Source organism: Giraffa tippelskirchi, chromosome 7 (genome assembly GCF_054371585.1).
Source record: "Giraffa tippelskirchi isolate mGirTip1 chromosome 7, T2T-mGirTip1v1.2.pri, whole genome shotgun sequence".
Classification (NCBI taxonomy): Eukaryota; Metazoa; Chordata; class Mammalia; order Artiodactyla; family Giraffidae; genus Giraffa; species Giraffa tippelskirchi.
The window spans coordinates 122,126,521-122,148,259 of record NC_137281.1 but is presented as its reverse complement, the minus strand read 5'-3'; the positions used below and the strand labels follow the sequence as shown (position 1 = coordinate 122,148,259).

Genomic DNA, 21,739 nt, shown 5'->3' with positions numbered 1-21,739 from the left:
ATAATACTAAGATACAGGATTTTAGTGTGTCAAATACATAGCACAAATTTAGAATTCTTTACTGTTTTTGACTTTATTTTCCTGGGCTCCAAAATCACTGCAGATGGTGATTGCAGCCATGAAATTAAAAGATGCTTACTCCTTGGAAGTAAAGTTATGACCAACCTAGACAGCATATTAAAAAGCAGAGACATTACTTTGTTAACAAAGGTCCATCTAGTCAAGGCTATGGTTTTTCCAGTGGTCATGTATGGATGTGAGAGCTGGACTATGAAGAAAGCTGAGTGCCGAAGAATTGATGCTTTTGAACTGTGGTGTTGGAGAAGACTCTTGAGAGTCCCTTGGACTGCAAGGAGATCCAACTAGTCCATCCTAAAGGAGATCAGTCCTGGGTGTTCATTGGAAGGACTGATGTTGAAGCTGAAACTCCAACAGTTTGGCCACCTGATGTGAAGAGCTGACTCATTGGAAAAGACCCTGATGCTGGGAAAGATTGAGGGCAGGAGGAGAAGAGGACGACAGAGGATGAGATGGTTGGATGGCATCACCGACTCAATGAACATGGGTTTGGGTGGACTCTGGGAGTTGGTGATGGAGAGGGAGGCCTGGCAAGCTGCGGTTCATGGGGTCGCAAAGAGTTGGACATAACTGAGTGACTGAACTGAACTGTTCTTGTACTTGTGAAAATGTACAAAAGTCAAAGCAATCTTAGACTTACTCTTTAATTAAAACCACACTAACATTAAATTAGTAATGAAGTTGATCAACCCTAAATGTTTTACATGCTTTACTATTTACTTACATATTAATTATAATTTGCAACTTGATGTTTTAAAATATCATTAAGAAATTTTCCAGACATTTTGGAGTATATTGAGTATTTCTGTATACATGTGCTATGAATATTTATTTATAAATCTATGTAAGTAGACTGTTTTATAAAATAAGCAATGCTATGTAGCTGCAATAACAAGGGTACAATACACAAAGTACAAACTGCAGCTAAAAAGACCAGAAGGAATAAAATTAATTTAGAAAAGATGTTTTCGAATTTTTTAGACTTGAGACAACTTTATACTCTTAAAAACTGTTGAGAACCCAAAGAGCTTTTGTTCATATGGGTTTAAAACTACTGATAATTCCTGTATTCGAAATTAAACTGAGATATTTTAAAACTATTTATTGACTTATTTAAAAATAAATCAAAATAATGGCCAATTATGGGACAGCTCATAATATTAGCATAAGAAGAAAACCAGGGTTGTATAATTCTAGTAATTTTCTCTTTTTATCTACTCTGCATATCCAATTAATTTTCCTAAAACACAATCTGACATTTTTCAGATTTTAAACCTTCAAAGACTCCTCACTGTCAACAAATAAATGTTAATTTTTTTATTAATAAATTGGCAATCAAGGCCTTCAACAATCTCATCCTAACTTCTTTTCTACCCTTTTCTATTTCTTTGATACATTTCCTGCTCCAGATAGCTCTATCTTCTGAAAATGAGTTATGAATCATAGACTCTATTATCTTACATAAACTTTTATCTCTCAATTAGCATGATGTTCCCATTCTACCTATGTCAACCTTATATCTTCTTCAAGATGTAAGTCAAGTTCTGTCTGTTGCTCAAATCCTCTGTTGCCATCTAGGATATGTAATACCTCTTTCTTCTGAATAACTATTGAATTTATTTTCTATTCTGTTCTTTTTAGCAACTGGCATATACTGTTGCTTATAATTTATTTTCATTTTCTGTAGGAGGAAATATAATTGATTTGATATATATTTTATTAATCCAGATATTTTGATGACATCACAGTTAAAGTCACCACATCAGGTTTCTAAACTATTACTCAGTTCAGTTCAGTCACTCAGTCGTGTCCAACTCTTTGCAACCCAATGGACTGCAGCACGCCAGGCTTCCATGTCCATCACCAACTCCCACAGCTTTCTCAAACTCATGTCCATCGAGTTGGTAGTGCCATCCAACCTTCTCATCCTCTGTTGTCCCCTCGTCCCGCCTTCAATCTTCCCCAGCATCAGAGTCTTTTCAAATGAATCAGTTCTTCGCATCAGTTGGCCAAGCTATTGGAGTTTCAGCTTCAATAACAGTCCCTCCAAAGAACACCCAGGACTGATCTCCTTTAGGATGGACTGGTTGGATCTCCTTGAAGTCCAAGGGACTCTCAAGAATATTCTCCAACACCACAGTTCAAAAGCATCAATTCTTCGGCGCTCAGCTTTCTTTATAGCTCAACTTTCACATCCATACATGACTACTGGAAAAACCATAGCCTTGACTAGATGGCATATTGAGTGCAGCACTTTCACAGCATCACCTTTGAGGATTTGAAATAGCTCAACTGGAATTCCATCACCTCCACTAGCTTTGTTCGTAGTGATGCTTTCTAAGGCCCACTTCACTTCACATTCCAGGATGTCTGGCTCTAGGTGAGTGATCACATCATCGTGATTATCTGGGTCGTGAAGATCTTTTTTGTACAGTTCTTCTGTGTATTCTTGCCACCTCTTCTTAATGTCTTCTGCTTCTGTTAGGTCCATACCATTTCTGTCCTTTATCGAGCCTATCTTTGCATGAAATGTTCCTTTGGTATCTCTAATTTTCTTGAAGAGGTCTCTAGTCTTTCCCAATCTGTTGTTTTCCTCTATTTGTTTGCACTGATTGCCGAGGAAGGCTTTCTTATCTCTCCTTGCTATTCTTTGGAACTCTGCATTCAGATCAGAATATCTTTCCTTTTCTCCTTTGCTTTTCGCTTCTCTTCTCTTCCCAGCTATCTGTAAGGCCTCCTCAGACAGCCATTTTGCTTTTTTGCATTTCTTTTCCATGGGGATTTTCTTGATCCCTGTCTCCTGTACAATGTCACGAACCTCTGTCCATAGTTCATCAGCCACTCTGTCTATCAGGTCTAGTCGCTTAAATCTATTTGTCACTTCCACTGTATACTCATAAGGGATCTGATCTAGGTCATACCTGAATGGTCTAGTGGTTTTCCCTACTTTCTCCAATTTAAGTCTGAATTTGGCAATAAGCAGTTCATGATCCGAGCCACAGTCCACTCCCGGTCTTGTTTTTGCTGACTGTATAGAGCTTCTCCATCTTTGGCTGCAAAGAATATAATCAATCTGATTTCGGTGTTGAACATCTGGTGATGTCCACATGTAGAGTCTTCTCTTGTGTTGTTGGAATAAGGTGTTTGCTATTACCAGTGTGTTCTCATGGCAAAACTCTATTAGCCTTTGCCCTGCTTCATTCTGTACTCCAAGGCCAAACTTGCCTGTTACGCCAGGTGTTTCTTGACTTCCTACTTTTGCATTCCAGTCCCCTATAATGAAAAGGACATCTTTTGGGGGTGTTAGTTCTAGAAGGTCTTGTAGGTCTTCATAGAACCGTTCAACTTCAGCTTCTTCGGCGTTACTGGTCGGGGCATAGACGTGATATTGAATGGTTTGCCTTGGAAACGAACAGAGATCATTCTGTCGCTTTTGAGATTGCATCCAAGTACTGCATTTAGGACTCTTTTGTTGACCATGATGGCTACGCCATTTCTTCTAAGGGATTCTTGTCCACAGTAGTAGATATAATGGTCATCTGAGTTAAATTCACCCATTCCAGTCCATCTTAGTTCGCTGATTTCTAGAATGTCAACGTTCACTCTTGCCATCTCTTGTTTGACCACTTCCAGTTTGCCTTGATTCATGGACCTAACATTCCAGGTTCCTATGCAATATTGCTCTTTACAGCATCGGACTTTGCGTCTATCAATACGCCAGCAAATTTGGACAACTCAGCAGTGGCCACAGGACTGGAAAAGGTCAGTTTTCGTTCCAATCCCAAAGAAAGGCAATGCCAAAGAATGCTCAAACTACCACACAATTGCACTCATCTCACATGCTAGTAAAGTAATGCTCAAAATTCTCCAAGCCAGGCTTCAGCAATACGTGAACCGTGAACTTCCAGATGTTCAAGCTGGTTTTAGAAAAGGCAGAGGAACCAGAGATCAAATTGCCAATATCCGCTGGATCATCGAAAAAGCAAGAGAGTTCCAGAAAAACATCTATTTCTGCTTTATTGACTATGCCAAAGCCTTTGACTGTGTGGATCACAATAAACTGTGGAAAATTCTTCAGGAGATGGGAATACCAGACCATCTGACCTGTCTCTTGAGAAACCTGTATGCAGGTCAGGAAGCAACAATTAGAACTGGACATGGAACAACAGACTGGTTCCAAATAGGAAAAGGAGTACGTTAAGGCTGTATATTGTCACCCTGTTTATTTAACTTATATGCAGAGTACATCATGAGAAACGCTGGGCTGGAAGAAACACAAGCTGGAATCAAGATTGCCGGGAGAAATATCAATAACCTCAGATATGCGGATGACACCACCCTTATGGCAGAAAGTGAAGAAGAACTAAAGAGCCTCTTGATGAAGGTGAAGGAGGAGAGTGAAAAAGTTGGCTTAAAGCTCAACGTTCAGAAAACTAAGATCATGGCATCTGGTCCCATCACTCCATGGGAAATAGATGGGGAAACAGTGGAAACAGTGTCAGACTTTACTTTTTTGGGCTCCAGAATCACTGCTGATGGTGACTGCAGCCATGAAATTAAAAGACGCTTACTCCTTGGCAGGAAGGTTATGGCCAACCTAGATAGCATGTTTAAAGGCAGAGACATTACTTTGCCAACAAAAGTCCGTCTAGTCAAGGCTATGGTTTTTCCAGTGGTCATGTATGAATGTGAGAGTTGGACGGTGAAGAAAGCTGAGCGCCGCAGAATTGATGCTTTTGAACTGTGGTGTTGGAGAAGACTCTTGAGAGTCCCTTGGACTGCAAGGAGATCCAATCAATCCATCCTAAAAGTGATCAATCCTGGGTGTTCATTGGAAGGTCTGATGTTGAAGCTGAAGCTCCAATACTTTGGGCACCTCATGCGAAGGGTTGACTCATTGGAAAAGACCCTAATGCTGGGTAGGATTGGGGGTGGGAGGAGAAGGGGACGACAGAGGATGAGATGGTTGGATGGCATCACTGACTCGATGAACATGGGTTTGGGTAGACTCCGGGAGTTGGTGATGGACTGAGAGGCCTGGCGTGCTGCAATTCATGGGGTCGCAGAGAGTTGGACACGACTGAGTGACTGAACTGAACTGAACTGAACTGACTAGATGGACCTTTGTTGACGAAGTAATGTCTCTGCTTTTTAATATGCTGTCTAGGTTGGTCATAACTTTTCTTCCAAGGAGCAAGTGTCTTTTAATTTCATGGCTGCAGCCACCACCTGCAGTAATTTTGGAGCCCAGAAAAACAAAGTTAGCCACTGTTTCCACTGTTTCCTCATCTATTTCCCATGAAGTGATGGGATGGGATGCCATGATCTTAGTTTTCTGAATGTTGAGCTTTAAGCCAACTTTTTCATTCTCCTTTTTCCCTTTCATCAAGAGGCTCTTTAGTTCTTCTTCACTTTCTGCCATAAGGGTGGTGTCATCTGCATATCTGAGGTTATTGATATTTCTCCCAGCAATCTTGATTCCAGCTAGTGCTTCATCCAGCCCAGCGTTTCTCATGATGTACTCTGCATATAAGTTAAATAAGCAGGGTACAGCCTTGACGTACTCCTTTCCCTATTTGGAACCAGTCTGTTGTTCCGTGTCCAGTTCTAACTGTTGCTTCCTGACCTGCATACATATTTCTCAAGAGGTAGGTCAGGTGGTCTGGTATTCCCATCTCTTGAAGAATTTCCCACAGTTTATTGTGATCCACACAGTCAAAGGCTTTGGCATAGTCAATAAAGCAGAAGTAGATGTTTTTTTGGAACTCTCTTGCTTTTTCGATGATCCATCGGATGTTGGCAATTTGATCTCTTGTTCCTCTGCCTTTTCTAAAACCAGCTTGAAATCTCTGCACCTTCCCCTCAATTTTGCTGTGAACCTAAAACCTCTCTAAATGATAAATTCTTAAAAATTGTTTCAAGCAAGTTCAAACACTTTAAAATCATAAATGTCACTAATGATAAGAACAAAGAATTAGCATGGATATTTGAAATATGTTAGGGAAACACCTAAAATTCTAGGAGGAGATGTTGGAGAAGTATTTTAAAATGTAGTAGCAATTTATACGTAGGTTCCTCATTTCTCATTCTCAGTACAATACAGGCTTAAATAACAAATAGGCAAAATGGTTTAATGAATGATTAAATCAGGGAAAAAAATCTCCAGGGAAGCCATTTTGGGCATATTTCCTAGTTTGTAAGGGAGACATCCTAATGAATAAACAGATGCTTCTGTTGAGAATACTGTTGACAAAAATATTGCTAATGAGGCTAAATGGCCAATTTACTTGACATATTGTTTCATTTTTCATGTTCTATTGTGTGAGCTGATCTCTTTGATTTTTGTTGAACTATGTCATTACACTACCACAGTCATTATGGTAAAAATTCAATGCACCCATGTAATATGCCTTACAAATTTGGGAACACATTTATTATGTTATATATAAACATGAACTTCTTGTCAACATAAATCCAGATTTTACAGTAAGAATGTATTTTCACGACTGAGCCTGAAGGGAAAGTGTCTACATATCATAAATAACATTACCTCTATCATTCTACAGTTATATTTTATAGATAGTTGGTCTATAAAAGAAAAGCCAGCAAATATGACAGATTTCATTCCCTAGTTAAATCTGGCCATGAAAGATGGCCAATGCATCAGTACTCTCCTTTCTATCTAAGAGAAAGTATAATATTGAATAGGAGGGAAATAGCAGGAATAAAGGGACTTGAAGGTAAGGTAAACACTGACTTTTTCACATTTTTACAGTGGTAAGATCTTCAGAAAGCAAATATTTCATATGTCTTTAAATAGATATCTTGACCCAATTTTGAAGGTATTACAAATATGCTGTATAAATTCTTCATTGTATTGATATAAATTTAAACTAACTGGATTTGTTGCATAAATTATTTCCCTTTGATCTTCCTAAACTGAACAAGGAGAAGAGTTAGCTGCTAGAGAAAGTGCTCCAAGAGGGGAGGGTTTGTCTCTGAATTGAGCTGAGGACAGAACTGGCTCTCACTGAAGGTTTCTTGAATATTGCATGAACACATCAGCATAACATCCTTCACAGCGTTGGAAGCAATTGTTAACATTTCCCTTATCCTTTCCTTCAGAGCTCTGTTTTCCAAAAATTTTCTTCTCTTTTAATTAAGGTGTATCTACATATGTGTTTAGGGCTTCCCTGCTGGTTCAGCAGTAAAGAATCCACCTGCAATGCAGGAGCCACAGGAGACACAGGTTTGATCCCTGGGAAAGGAAGATCCCCTGGAAGAGGCAATGGCTACTCGCTCCAGTATTCTTGCCTGGGAAATCCCATGGACAGGAGCCTGGCAGGCTACAGTCCATAGGGTTGCAAAGAGTCGGACATGACTGAAGCGAGTTAGCATGCCCATATGCACATGTGTTTATATATGTGTGTTTCACTGTTTATACTAGATTTTTAACTTTTGGAGTTCAGAAACCAGTGCTGTTTTTCTTAATTTGTATCCTAAAATTACCATATAGATCTATGCATTCTGACAATGCTCCATAAACACTTAAAAAGATAAATATCCATTCCTCTGCATTTTCTTCAAATACCTCAATTTCTAGATGAGCAGCTGTAGAACTCTGAATTGGATGAGCTCTGACTAGTGCTAAGCATAGTATAGTGGGAAATGGTTTCTATATGGCATATGTGGGAAATAGACGACACATACTAACTAGGCTATATTAGTCCTGATGACGCAGGTAACAATTCTATTACTGGAGAACAGGGAAACTAAAGCCTGGAGAATAAATAAGAGGATGAAGTGAAGGCATGAGACAAAAATTAGAATTTCCTATAATTAAGTAACTATTTTAGAAAACAGCTTCTGGGGACTTGATTTATGCATATAATATTCACTTGGAATTTTCTTTTCATTGTCTTAAGCACAGGAAAGAGAATGTCTCAGTTCAAAGTATAATTAAGAGTAGTTACACAAAATGGTTTACAAAACTTTCAATTTCTACATGGTTTTAAAATTCGTTTTTTTTTTTTTTTTTTTTTTTTTACTGTATTTTGATAGAGTCATTAAAAAGCAGCATTTAAGGAAAGGATATATAATTAACTAAAACAGTAGGGTAACATTCCTGTAGTAACTACAAGTTTGGTAAAAACAATTTCAACAATGGTTAGAAATAATTAAAATTGTATAAAGTTATATGAGCAGGATTCATATAATAATTGTGTTTTTATTATCAAAAATCTATCAATTTAAATAGCTAATATTTTTTAAAGGCAGTAGGTTCTGCTTATAATCATTTTCAATTGCTTTAATTGGAATTATATTCAACTTCAGTATATTAAAGATATATTATGTCAGCAATAATCATTACTATAAAGTTTAAGTACAAAAGTAATGATGTTACTAATTATATACTTTCACGGTATTATATAGTGATTAAGAGCCAGACCACTCGGGTTCAAATTCCATTTCTGCCACTTACTAGCTGAGAGAATCTGGGCAAATTACTTAACTTCTTTGTGCCTGAGCTTCTTGATCTATAAACTGGGGATAATATGAGTCCTTGCCTTACAGTCTTGTTGATAAGTAAATGTATTAATATATGAGTGCTTAGACAATCCTTTGCATGTGGTATGTACTCAATAAGCATTAGGTATTATTTTTATTATGATTATAGCAATGCAAATAAATAGAGAAAACAATAGAGTGGGAAAGACTAGAGATCTCAAGAAAATTAGAGATACCAAGGGAACATTTCATGCAAAGATGGGCTCAATAAAGGACAGAAATGGTATGGACCTAACAAAAGCAGAAGAGATTAAGAAGAGATGGCAAGAATACACAGAACTATACAAAAAAGGTCTTAATGACTCAGATAACCATGATGGTGTGGTCACTCACCTAGAGCCAGATCCTGGAGTGTGAAGTCATGAGGGCCTTAGACAGCATTACTACAAACAAAACTAGTGGAGGTGATGGAATTTCAGCTGAGCTGTTTCAAATCCTAAAAGATGATGCAGTTAAAGTGCTGCACTCAATATGCCGGCAAATGTGGAAAACTCAGCAGTGGCCACAGGACTCGCAAAGGTCAGTTTGCATTCTAATCACAAAGAAGGGCAATCCCAAAGAATGTTCAAACTATCATACAATTGTGCTCATTTCACATGCTAGCAAAGTAATGCTCAAAATTCTCCAAGAACTTCCAGATGTACAAACTGGGTTTAGAGAAGGCAGAGGAACCAGAGATCTAATTGCCAACATCCATTGGATCATAGATAAAGCAAGGGAATTACAGAAAAACATCTACTTCTGTCTCATTGACTACACTAAAGTCCTTGACTGTGTGGTTCACAACAAACTGGGAAATATTTAAAGAGATAGGAATACCAGACCACTTTACCTGTCTCCTGAGAAACCTGTAGGCAGGCCAAGAAGCAATAGTTAGAACCTTACATGGAACAACTGACTGGTTCAAAATTGGGAAAGGAATACGTCTAGGCTATATATCATCACCCTGCTTATTTAACTTATATGCAGAGTACATTATGTGAAATGCCAGGCTAGATGACTCACAAGCTGGAATTAAGATTGGCAGGAGTAATATCAACAACCTCAGATATGCAGATGACACCACCCTAATAACAGAAAGTGAAAAGGAACTAAAGAGCCTCTTGATGAAGGTGAAAGAGGACAGTGAAAAAGCTGGCTGAAACTCAACATTCAAAAAACCAAGATCATGGCATCTGGTCCCAACATTTCATGGCAAATAGATGGGGAAAAAATGAAAACAGTGGCAGATTTTATTATCTTGGGCTCCAAAATCACTGCAGACATTGACTGTATCCATGAAATTAAAAGATGCTTGCTCCTTGGAAGAAAAGTTAAGACAAACTTAGCGTATTAAATAGCAGACATCACTTTCTGACAAAGTGATGTCAGCATATATATATGTTTTACATATAGTCAAAGATATGGTTTTTCCAGTAGTCATGTACGTAAGTGACCATAACGAAGGCTAAGTGACAAAGAATTGATGCTTTTGAATTATGGTGCTGGAGAATACTCTTGAGAGTTCCTTCCTAAAGGAAATCAACCCAGATATTCATTGGAAGGACTGATGCTGAAGCTGGAGCTCCAATACTTTGGCCACCTGATGCAAAGAATGGACGCATTGGAAAAGAGCGTGATGCTGGGAAATAGGGGTCAGGAGGAGAAGGGGGCAGCAGAGGATGAGATGGTTGGATGGCATCACTGACTCAATGGACGTGAGTTGGAGCAAACTCTGGGAGACAGTGAAGGATATGAAAGCCTGAGATACTGCAGTCCATGGAGTTGCCAAGAGTCAAATGCGACTTAGCAACTGAATAATGATTATAGTAAATTGGAAATGTAATTCTAGAGAAGAAAAAGCTTCAAATATGTAACTTTTTTGAAACTAAATATCTTTTTCTACAAAATAAAAAAATTGATAGTTTGCACTTCCCACATTTAATAAGGACTAAGTGTTTGTATTTACATGTTCTGAGTGGGTTGGGGGTGTCAGGCTGAGTATATAATCACATTAATAATCTTAACTCAAAATTGAGACAAATAAGAACAAATGGTCATTCTTGGATAATCTGCAAAACTAAGTGAATAACTGACATATCTTTCTGTGATTCCTTGCAGACATCATGGAAATCAGGACAGTGGCTGTTGGAATTGTAGCAATCAAAGGAGTGGAAAGTGAATATTATCTTGCAATGAACAAGGAAGGAAAGCTCTATGCAAAGGTATTGATAGATGATAGCTTAGACTTAATTTCTCAAACTTATTTTTGTCAAAAGTATCTCCTCTTTCTGAAAAGTAAAAATGAAATTAATTCCTCTCAAACTATGTAATTCAATGATTTCATTAAAACATTTTCTATTTAGGAATTAAGGAAAAATGTTTTCTGTGTCACCTTGGACAATTGTTTAAGCTCTCTGGCCTTTATTTCATCATATGTAAAATTAGTTGGATTAATTGACCCTTAAGGATCCTTCTGGGCTTCCCGAATGGCTCAGTGATAGAGAATCCACCTGCAATGCAGGAGACGTGGGTTTGATCCCTGGGTTGGGAAGATCCCCTGGAGGAGGAAGTGGCAATCCACTCCAGTATTCTTGCCAGGAGAATCTCATGGACAGAGAAGCCTGGTGGGCCACAGTCCAAAGTGCTGCAAAGAGTCGGATGCAACTTAGCGACTGAGCATGCATGCATGCATGCAAGGATCCTTCTAGCTCTAAAATTTCATTTGTACTTTAGATACTTAAAATATAAAATTTCCATCTGTCAGCTCTTTTTGTTAAAGTTCATGCAGTTTGCACTTTGCTGATATGAAAATTCTTGGTGAAAAAAATCCAGACTTTTGTTTATCAACATCAATCTCACAATGATGGACTTTGACTTGTAAGCATCCCCATTGTTCCTACTTTATTACAATACAAAATATGTAACAGCTTATCCCACTATAATACAGTATAATTGACTTTTCTTTTGTATTCCTGGCATAGACTACATAAAAATATAAGTTTAACTGAATGAATGACTAGTTGGATGGATGAGCAAATTAACTTTTTAATTTTCCACCACTATCACAGGTAGTATAATAGTAAATGAATAAAAGTTGTAAAATGTGACTTCAGCTGAGGGAAGCAGTATGTGTGGGTGCTCAGTCAGAGGTTCTGCTAATTATATAAAAATCTCAGGGTTATGAAAAGAGTGACTTGGGCATAGTAATATGAGAGCTGCTTATTAGAGGGAAATAGCTCTTAAAAATAGTAGCAACTGATTGCCAAAATGCAACATGTTTGGAACTATGTTGCATAACTAAATGTATAGCATTTTAGCTTTGTAAAAAATTTGATCTTTTTTCAAATACACTATCCAACAAACTGCATTATTCTTGACCAAAAAAGTCATGTAGGTTTTAATTTTACCAAATATTATGCTTATTCTTTGTTTGAGTTCTTCTAAAAATCATTTGGATGATGTTGTTTGTTGTTCTTCATTGCAGAAAGAATGCAACGAAGACTGCAACTTCAAAGAATTAATTCTGGAAAACCATTACAACACATATGCATCAGCTAAATGGACACACAGTGGAGGAGAAATGTTTGTTGCCTTAAATCAAAAGGGGGTTCCAGTAAGAGGGAAAAAAACGAAGAAAGAACAAAAAACAGCCCACTTTCTTCCTATGGCAATAACCTAATCATATATGGCATATAAGAAACCAGTTCCAGCAGGGAGATTTCTTTAAGTGGACTGTTTTCTTTTTTTGTCTTTTCTTTTCTCTTTTTTAAACTAACCAAGAAAGGCTAGAAAACTACTGAAAAACTGATCAAGCTGGACTTGCGCATTTATGTTTATTTTAAGAGACTGCATTAAAGAAAGATTTGAAAAAAATATACACAAAAATCAGATTTAGTAACTAAAAGTTGTAAAAAGTTGTAAAACTGGTTGTACAATCATGATGTTAGTAATAGTAATGTTTTTTCTTAAGTTAATTTACCCTTAAGAGTATGTTAGATTTGATTATCTGATAATTATTTAAATATCCCTATCTGCTTATAAAAGGCTGCTATAATAGTAATAATGCAGATGATGTTATATAAGATGTGTCAGACCTAAAGGCTGCTGGAATGATTTGTCAGATAATCAAGCCAACACTAACTATGGAAGATGAGCAGTATTTGAATACGTTCTAGTGAAAAATTATGAACCACTCTAATTAGAAAAGAAACAAGTATTCTCAAAAATTCCATTATGGAAATGAGTCAAAGAGGTAGTTTTATGAAAGTACAGAATTAGAACATGCTTGTACCTACCGATTAACAAGAACAAAATTTGTAATGCTGCTCCAATTGAAAGGGTATTGCTTACAGGATGTTTTAAAAAATCTTGTATATAAAATAGCAATAATGATAATACTGTATTTCATCTCACTCACCACAAAATAACATTTTATAATCCCTAAAAGTAAAATTCAAAAATCTTTTATGTTTTTTTGAAGTAACATAATCTACCTTTTGTATAATTCATATTCGGGAATATGGCTTTTAATAATGTTCTTCCCACAAATAATCGTGCTTTTCTCCTCTGGTTACAGCATTAAACTCTATTTTAAGTTGTATTTGAACTTTACTGTTTTGTTATTTAAGTTTATGTTATTTATATAAAAAAAAAACAACCTAATAAGCTGTATCTGTTTCATATGCTTTTAATTCTAAAGCAATAACAAAACCGTCTGGCTCCACTGCATGTCCTCCTCCCCCTCGTGACCAACATCAAGTCTAGTACACAGCAGTCAGGCCAGCAAACCCTGGATGGCAGACAAAAATGACAGCCTGCAGCATTTCTTACAATAGATGTCTCACAGGGAACAATACAAAAATGTGAAATATGTTTTGCAACATATTCTCGTCAACTAAATTGGATCTTATAAGTAAAATCACTGCAGATAAAAGGACTTACATGATTTAAAAGTTAAGCTATGTTTAAGTTCATGAGAAGAAAAGTAAAATACTTTTAAAATACACATACTTAAGTTAGCAGTTTTTTTAATCTCTAGAAATCTCTGCCATTTAAAATATGCCAGCATTGAAAGTTGCTTTCCTATTGAATGGGGAAGGCACAATGTCTGAAGTGGAGTCTATAGTTAGGGATTTGAGACTCTGAATAGTAATCAAGGCTTGAGGTCAGGCTACACATGATGGACTTATTGGAAAGATAAATTTCCACTTCATAATACTTCCATTAGAGGATCTTCGTAGTACTTTATTGTTCAATAGAAGGCCAACGTTTATCTAAGTTAAAATAGATGATATGCTAACCATGGTGGTTTTGATTTCAAACTATTAGTCATTTAAGTCCCTTTATTTCATACAAATATCTCATAATACATTTATAGGTAAGAGTTACATGAAAAGGCTAGGTTAACAGAAATAACAGATTCATTTGATTTTCTTGTGGCTCACCTACATGATGAGGCTGTAGGAGGCTATGAAGGACTGCCCATCCTCAGGTATACTCTGGGGAAATGCCATGCCTGATAGTCTTTATTATTTGACTTCAGGGCCTTGCTAACCTAGGTTCCTAGATCAGGCTTCTGTGCCCAGTGTCTTGGGAACATATAAAGAGAAGAAAAGAATCGATGTTTCTCATTATTTGTTTTCCTTACTGCCTAGCAGAGTGTCTCCACTCATAATCAATTTTTTTTATTAATTCACTCAATGTTTAATACCAAAGCAAATTCATAATGAAACTAATTTTAAAAAGTTAGGGTGAAACATGGTTATGTGGAAATTTAAACAGAAATAGTTTGTATGTATATAAGCTATAAGCTATATTAGGATCAAATACTCTGACTAGAGTTATACTCATGAACAAATTATAAAGCAAGACTGAATTAATCAATATTTAGCAGTAAATATGATCCAGTAGTGTTTCTAGAAACACTTAACAATTCTTTATCCTCCCCCCTTTATTTATACTTAATGTGCAAGTTTTAGAAAACAAAATTTGTACTAATTACATACACTTAGAATTCAAGAGTCTTAAAACTGCAAGGAACCTTAGTCCATACTATTCATTTGTAGACCAGGGAATTGAGATTGTATTTTAATAGATCCCAAATAACACAGCAGGTTGGGTTCAGAGCTGCCACAAGAGTTGAGCTCACTCAGCATGTGCTTCTTGCTCTTAGGTGATCACAATTATTAGTTAATAGCCTTTAAAAAAAAGCATTCCTATAGAAATATAACCTTTACATTTGCATGCAAATGTGTCATGTTTTGGCAATTCACTTGATACATAATAATTAGTCTATACTGTGATGATTTGAATCAAAAGGAGGAAAAAAATGATGAAATTTCCAATTCTGATCCCTATTCAACTCTTACATGCACCTCTCTATTTACAAATGGAGAGCATTGTGCAAATAGCCAGATAAACAGAGCAATCTTTTCTAAATGTTCTTTGAAAGAGAAAACTGGTTAAATACATTGGTTTCCAAGAATTAGGAAGGAAAAAATTAAATAGAAAACAATATTAAATAGTTAACAAAAGAATAAAAAATATATTTTCAATGCAATTAGTGAACTAACATATTTTTAAATAAAAATGCTATAATATAAATTATCAGGCTTTGAGCTGGAAAAAATTCAACTTGATGAAAGAAAAGAAAGGATGCTGTATATAAATTCTTGGTTTCCATCGCTTAGTGTTTGCTCCTTCTGGTTCTTAAAGGACATAGAGATGGACTATGGAATCGGCTGTGTGTGTGTCAGTCGCTTTAGTGGTGTCCAACTCTTTATGACCCTGTGGACTTAAGCCCACCTGGTTCTTCTATCCATGGGGTTCTCCAGGCAAGAATACTGGAGTGGGTTGCCATGCCCTCCTCCAGGGGATCTTTCCAACCCAGGGATCAAACCTGTATCTTGTGCATCTCCTGCATTGCAGGCAGATTCTTCAACTACTGAGCTACCTGGGAAGCCTGGAACTGGCTGTACTAAGGGCAATTCTGTAACCACAAATACCCGAAATCAATGCCTCTCAAATAATAGCAGAGGTAGAGAATGAGTCTAAGGACTAATGAAAAGGTATCCCACCAAAGACACAAAATTTCTTGAAAAATTTTCTTAAAACTCATGTGATTTTTGAATTTTACTCCATAATACACTTATGTCTGCCTTAATATAAAATTCACACCAGTGGAAAAAAGTGATATATCAGAAAGATGTATAAGTTTTATCATGTGGCTTCATTTACACTACTATCATACTGCCATATACCTGAGCATGAATAAGACACAAGAGATCCTGTACTTTTCACAGTTCAACTTTACATACAGATGACACTTGGTTAAAGAAAACCAAAACTTAATATATTATAAAGTTTACTATGAACCACAGTGACATTAAAAATATTTAAGGACCAGTATGAGTGGTTGATACCATCAAGGTTTTGCATTCATTATGTCAGCAAATCTGGAAGACCCAACAGTGGACACAGGACTGGAAAAGGTCACTCCTCATCCCAATTCCCAAGAAAAAAAGTGAAAAAATGAAGTTGTGCCTGACTCTTTGTGACCCCATGGACTATAGACTACTAGCGTCCTCCATCCATGGGATTTTCCAGGCAAGAATACTGGAGTGGGTTGTCATTTCCTTCTCCAATTCCCCAAAAGGGTAGTACCAAAGAATATGCTACCCATCACACAACTGTACCCATCTCCCATGCTAGTAAGGTCATGCTTAAAACCTTGCATGCTAGGTTTCAGCATTATGCAAACCAAGAATTTCCAGATGTCCAAGCTGGGCTTAGAAAAGGAAGAGGAACTAGAGATCAAATTGCCAACATTTGCTGGGTTATAGAGAAAGCAAGGGAAATCCAGAAAAACATCTATCTCTGTTTCATTGACCATGCTAAAGCCTTTAACTGTGTGGATCATGACAAGCTGTGGAAAGCTCTTAGAGAGATGGGAATACCAGACCATCTTACCTGTCTCCTGAGAAACCTGTATGTGGGTCAAGAAGCAACAGTTAGAACCATGTATGGAACAACTGACTGGTTCAAGATTTAGAAAGGAGTACGACAGGGCTGTCTGCTGTCACACTGTTTGTTTAACCTATAGGCTGAGCACATCATGAGAAATGCTGGGCTGGATAAGTTACAAGCTGGAATCAAGATATGCGGGAGAAACATCAACAATCTCAGATATGCAGATGATACCACACTAATGGCAGAAAGCAAAGAACTAATGAGCTTCTTAATGAGGGTGAAGGAGTAGAGTGAAAGAGTCAACTTAAGACTAAATATTAAAAAAAAACTAAGATCATGGCATCTGGCCCTGTTACTGCATGTCAAATAAAACGGGAAAAGGTGGAAGTAGTGACAGATTTCCTCTTCTTTGGCTACAAAATCACTGCAGATGGTGACTGCACCCATGCAGTCAGAAGATGATTGCTTCTTAGCAGGAAAGCTATGACAAACATAAACAGTGTGTTGAAAAGAGAGACATTACTCTGCCAACAAAGGTCCATATAGCCAAGGCTATGGTCTTCCCAGTGGTCATATACAGTTGTGAGAGCTGGACTGTAAAGAAGGCAGAATGCCAAAGAATTGATGCCTTTGAACTGTGGTGCTGGAGAAGACTCCTGAAAGTCCCTTGAAGAGCAAGGAGATCAAACCAGTCAATCTTAAGGAAGATAAACCCTGAATATTCACTGAAAGGGCTGATGCTGAAGCTGAAGCTCCAGTATTTTGGTTATCTGATTCAAACAGACGAATCACTGGAAAAGTCCCTGATGCTGGGAAAGATTGAGGGCAGAAGGAGAAGAGGGCATCAGAGGATGAGATGGCTGGACGGCATCACCAATGCAATGAACGTGAACTCGGGCAGTCTCTGGGAGATGGTGAGGGACAGGGAATCCTGGCATGCTGCAGTTTAAGGGGTTGCAAAGAGTTGGACACGACTGGGCAACTGAACAACAACAACAATGAGTGGTTACCTGTCAATCAGAATATACCACTACTCTATTAGAATAGACTCAGGTCACTATGACTAACTTGTGGGCACCAGATGATTATCAGCTTTGAACATTTCTACGACTGCCTTAAAACAGAATTTTTAGAGAATATCTATTAATTGGTCTGTCTGGTTTGAGTTCTTAATGCATATTTTAATATGATACAGTTCACAAAAACTTCATGTCTAGCCATTTCAGCACTGTTGCCAGGCTACTCTTTTTTTTAATTTTATTTTTTTATTGAAGTATAGTTGATATACATTATATAAGTTATAGGTGTTCAATATAGTGATTCATAGTTTTTGAAGGTTATACTCCACTTATAGTTATTATATTGGCTATATTCCCTGTCTTGTACAACTTATCCTTGTAGCTTATTTTAGACAAAATAGTTTGTATCTCAATCTCCTACCCCTCTATTGTCCCTCCCCCAGTACTTTTTATTCCACTTCTATATTTATTCAGCAAAGCTGCTGCTTTCAATGAAGGTAATATTCCTCCCACGTATTTTTCCACTCATCCTCTAACTTTGAGTGACTTGTCAAGAAAATATACTTTCTTTTGAGTTGAGAAGACTGGATGGGAAGCAACAAAGTCCTAGTCTCTTTCCAATAACTCCTGTATTTACTCTCATCTGAGAAACGCTTCAGTTTCCTTTTACTTCCTGGTTATTATATGGTTCTAATTTCCAAATCTTCAAATTGAATTTATGAAATGATAAAAATTTATTTTATTTTCATATCAATAGAACTTGTATTCTAATATCTGAAATATGAGATGAATAATAATATTTATCTTGAAGATGGAAGGCCTTTTTCTTGACATAACCAGTCAGCCACGTATTATCTACTGTTATATAATACATTGTCCTAAAAATGGCTTAAATTGGTTTAAAACTTTAAAACTTGATGGTTTAAAAATGATTTTAATTATCTCATAGCTAATGTGGTCAGCAATCTGGGCAAGGTTTAGCTAGGTGTCTCTAGCTAAAATGTTTTGTAAGGCTACAATCAAGGTGTTGGTCAGAACTGCAGTTATTTGTTCCTTCAATGCTCAACTCAGAGAGAGATTTACCTTAGGTCCTCACTGGTTGTGGGTTTGAAATACCACTTCTTCACCATATAAACCTCTCCAAAATTCCATTTGCCACATGGCAGTTAGTTTCCCACAGAGCAAGGAATTAGAAAGAATGAGAGAGAAAGAATGCCCGAAACAGAAGCCACAGTATTTCATAGCCTAATCTTCAGTACTGTTCCATCACTTCTGCCTGTATTCAAGGGGAAGAATTAACAAAGGCAGACAAACCAGAAAGCAAGAATTATTGGAGGCCATCTTAAAGGCTGCCTAACACAAGTCATAAACAATGGTTTTAAGGTCACTGCCATAAAGACAGGATTCTTTAGGGCCTAATATGAGTCATTCATGGCTCTCAGTGGTGAGCCATTCAGCAGAGAAAGATAAAGTAGATTTACCCTCTGCAGCACACACTCGAGCCTTTCCTGAGGGATACTTTATTTATTTATTTTTTTGAATAAATTTATTTATTTCAGTTGGGTGCTAATTACTTTACAATATTGTAGTGGTTTTTGCCATACATTGACATGAATCAGCCATGGGTTTACATGTGTTCCCCATCCTGAACGCTCCTCCTACCTCCCTCCCCATCCCATCCCTCTGGGTCATCCCATTGCCCCAGCCCTGAGCATTTGTCTCATGCATTGAACCTGGAATGGTGTTCTGTTTCACATATGATAATATACATGTTTCAGTGCTATTCTCTCAGAACATCCCACCCTCACCTTCTCCCTCAGAGTCCATAAGACTGTTCTATGCGTCTGTGTCTCTTATTCTGTCTCACATATAGGGGTTTCGTTACCACCTTTCAAATTCCATATATATGCATTAGTATACTGTATTGGTGTTTTTCTTTCTGGCTTACTTCACTCTGCATAATGGGCTCCAGTTTCATCCATCTCAATAGAACTGATTCAAATGTATTCTTTTTAATGGCTGAGTAATATTCCATTGTGTATATGTACCACAGCTTCCTTATCCATTCATCTGCTGATGGACATCTAGGTTGCTTCCATGTCTTGGCTATTGTAAACAGTGCTGCGATGAACATTGGGGTACACGTGTCTCTTTCAATTCTGGTTTCCTCGGTGTGTATGCCCAGCAGTGGGATTGCTGGGTCGTATGGCAGTTCTATTCCCAGTTTTTTGAGGAATCTCCACACTGTTCTCCATAGTGGCTGTACTAGTTTGCATTCCCACCAACAGTGTAAGAGGGTTCCCTTTTCTCCACACCCTCTCCAGCATTTATTGCTTGTAGACTTTTGGAACCTGAGGGATACTTTAGAGTACAATGCCACTTAGGATAAATGAGGAAAGGTTTGAGCCACAGTCTGAAATGCCTTGAGTTGGGCCTCTTTAGATCTCCTAATGTAGCTGGAAAACTAACAGCATTACTTTGCCTCTACATGAAGGAAATGACTCTGCCTTCAGATGCAAAATGAAGATAACCCTCCTCTTCACCTTCCTGCCTCAAGAGAATAAGATCATATATGCCAATTGAAATTCCTCAAATCACAGAGTTTTGCCCTAGATGGTGGTGGTAGTCAGTCATAAATTACCCAAGACCACCTAAGGATAAAGAGCTAAACACAATTGAAAAAAATTGATTTTAATGCAAGATACACATTGGAATCAGCTGGGAATTTTTTTTTTTTTTTTTAAATAATGAGGCCTAGGTTCCACTTCAGATCAACTGCATCTGTATATCTGGGATGCAGCTCAGGCAATGGTATTTTTAAAGGTTTCTAGGAGATTTTAATCGGCCTATGCATTTGAGAACCAATTAGCTAAGTGATGGCAACATGTGGGGAGGGGACATTTTTGGAATTATACCTGATTCTTCATCCTTGTTTCTTCCTTAAACACCTTGAAAATCCTTATGTTGCTTTCCACCTAATTCCATATTTTCTAATATTATTCTAAAGTGTACAGTGCTTCTAGACACTAGGTTTTCCTAGGTATTTCCATATTTTGCTGTTCACATTGGGGCTAAAATAAATACAAACACTGAAAAGAGAGCTACAGGTCTTTTTGAATTGGAACAATTATGGAGTATAAAGTGCAAAAAGGGACACTCCCCCCATTCTCGACCCCCACCACACACATACCACACGCCATTCTCAAACAGAGCAGACAGAGTTTAGATTCTGTTAAATTATATCTCAGATACTGTAATTTTTCTAAACTATAATTATTTTCCATATTAGAATGGAAGCCAAAGTTTTTAGAGTGGCCTATGGAGTGGCATCTGGAGAAGGCAATGGCACCCCACTCCAATACTCTTGCCTGGAAAATCCCATGGACGGACGAGCCTGGTAGGCTGCAGTCCATGGGGTCGCGAAGAGTCGGACACGACTGAGCGACTTCAATTTCACTTTTCACTTTCATGCATTGGAGAAGGAAATGGCAACCCACTCCAGTGCTCTTGCCTGGAGAATCCCAGGGACGGCAGAGCCTGGTGGGCTGCTGTCTATGGGGTCACACAGAGTTGGACATGACTGAAGTGACTTAGCAGCAGCAGCATGGAGTGGCAATGGAAAAAGTTAAGTGATTAAAAACTTAGATGTTAATTTAGGTATTGGGAAAGAAAGAGGAAAAAAAGTAATAAACATCAACAATTATGAATTCAGATTGTTTGGCAGATATTACTAAATTGTCATGTCTGAGTTTTAAAGAAACTCAAACTGAACACTGTAGACAATATTTTAATGGGTATCATATGTCCATTGGTATGGAAAAGGCAACAGCCCCACATAAAAAATTGATGAATGCACATTTTTATGTTTGAAGTAAAGGAAATATTTAAGGCATGTATATATCCACTTGATGTCTCAACTTTAACGAAAGTTTTCTCTTAATCAACTTAAAGAATCAGCTTAATGAAGTCAAGGGATCCAACTAGACTAGATGAGACTTTATTTAACTGATCTATTCTTCATTATTTTGGTTGTTTCAAATTTTTCATCAAATGAGATTTTTTTTGTACACACTTCTTTATATTTCTGATTACCATATGAAGATAATTATAACAGAATTATTAGA

General features: G+C 37.3%; 2 protein-coding genes across 37 annotated transcripts in view; one reads left to right on the top strand and one right to left on the bottom strand.

Annotated features, from left to right (window-relative positions):
• FGF7 (fibroblast growth factor 7) overlaps positions 1–13,297 on the top strand; it is a 62,771-nt gene extending 49,474 nt beyond the window's left edge. For all 3 annotated transcript variants that reach the window (XM_081508454.1, XM_081508457.1, XM_081508456.1), the window contains exons 3-4: positions 10,747–10,850; positions 12,113–13,297. In XM_081508454.1, the coding sequence (XP_081364580.1) occupies positions 10,747–10,850; positions 12,113–12,307 (299 nt within the window). In that variant the 3' untranslated portion in view covers positions 12,308–13,297. The remainder of the gene's footprint in view (positions 1–10,746; positions 10,851–12,112) is intronic.
• Positions 1–21,739, bottom strand: part of FAM227B (family with sequence similarity 227 member B) — a 217,507-nt gene that overhangs the window by 132,550 nt on the left and 63,218 nt on the right. The window lies entirely within an intron of this gene.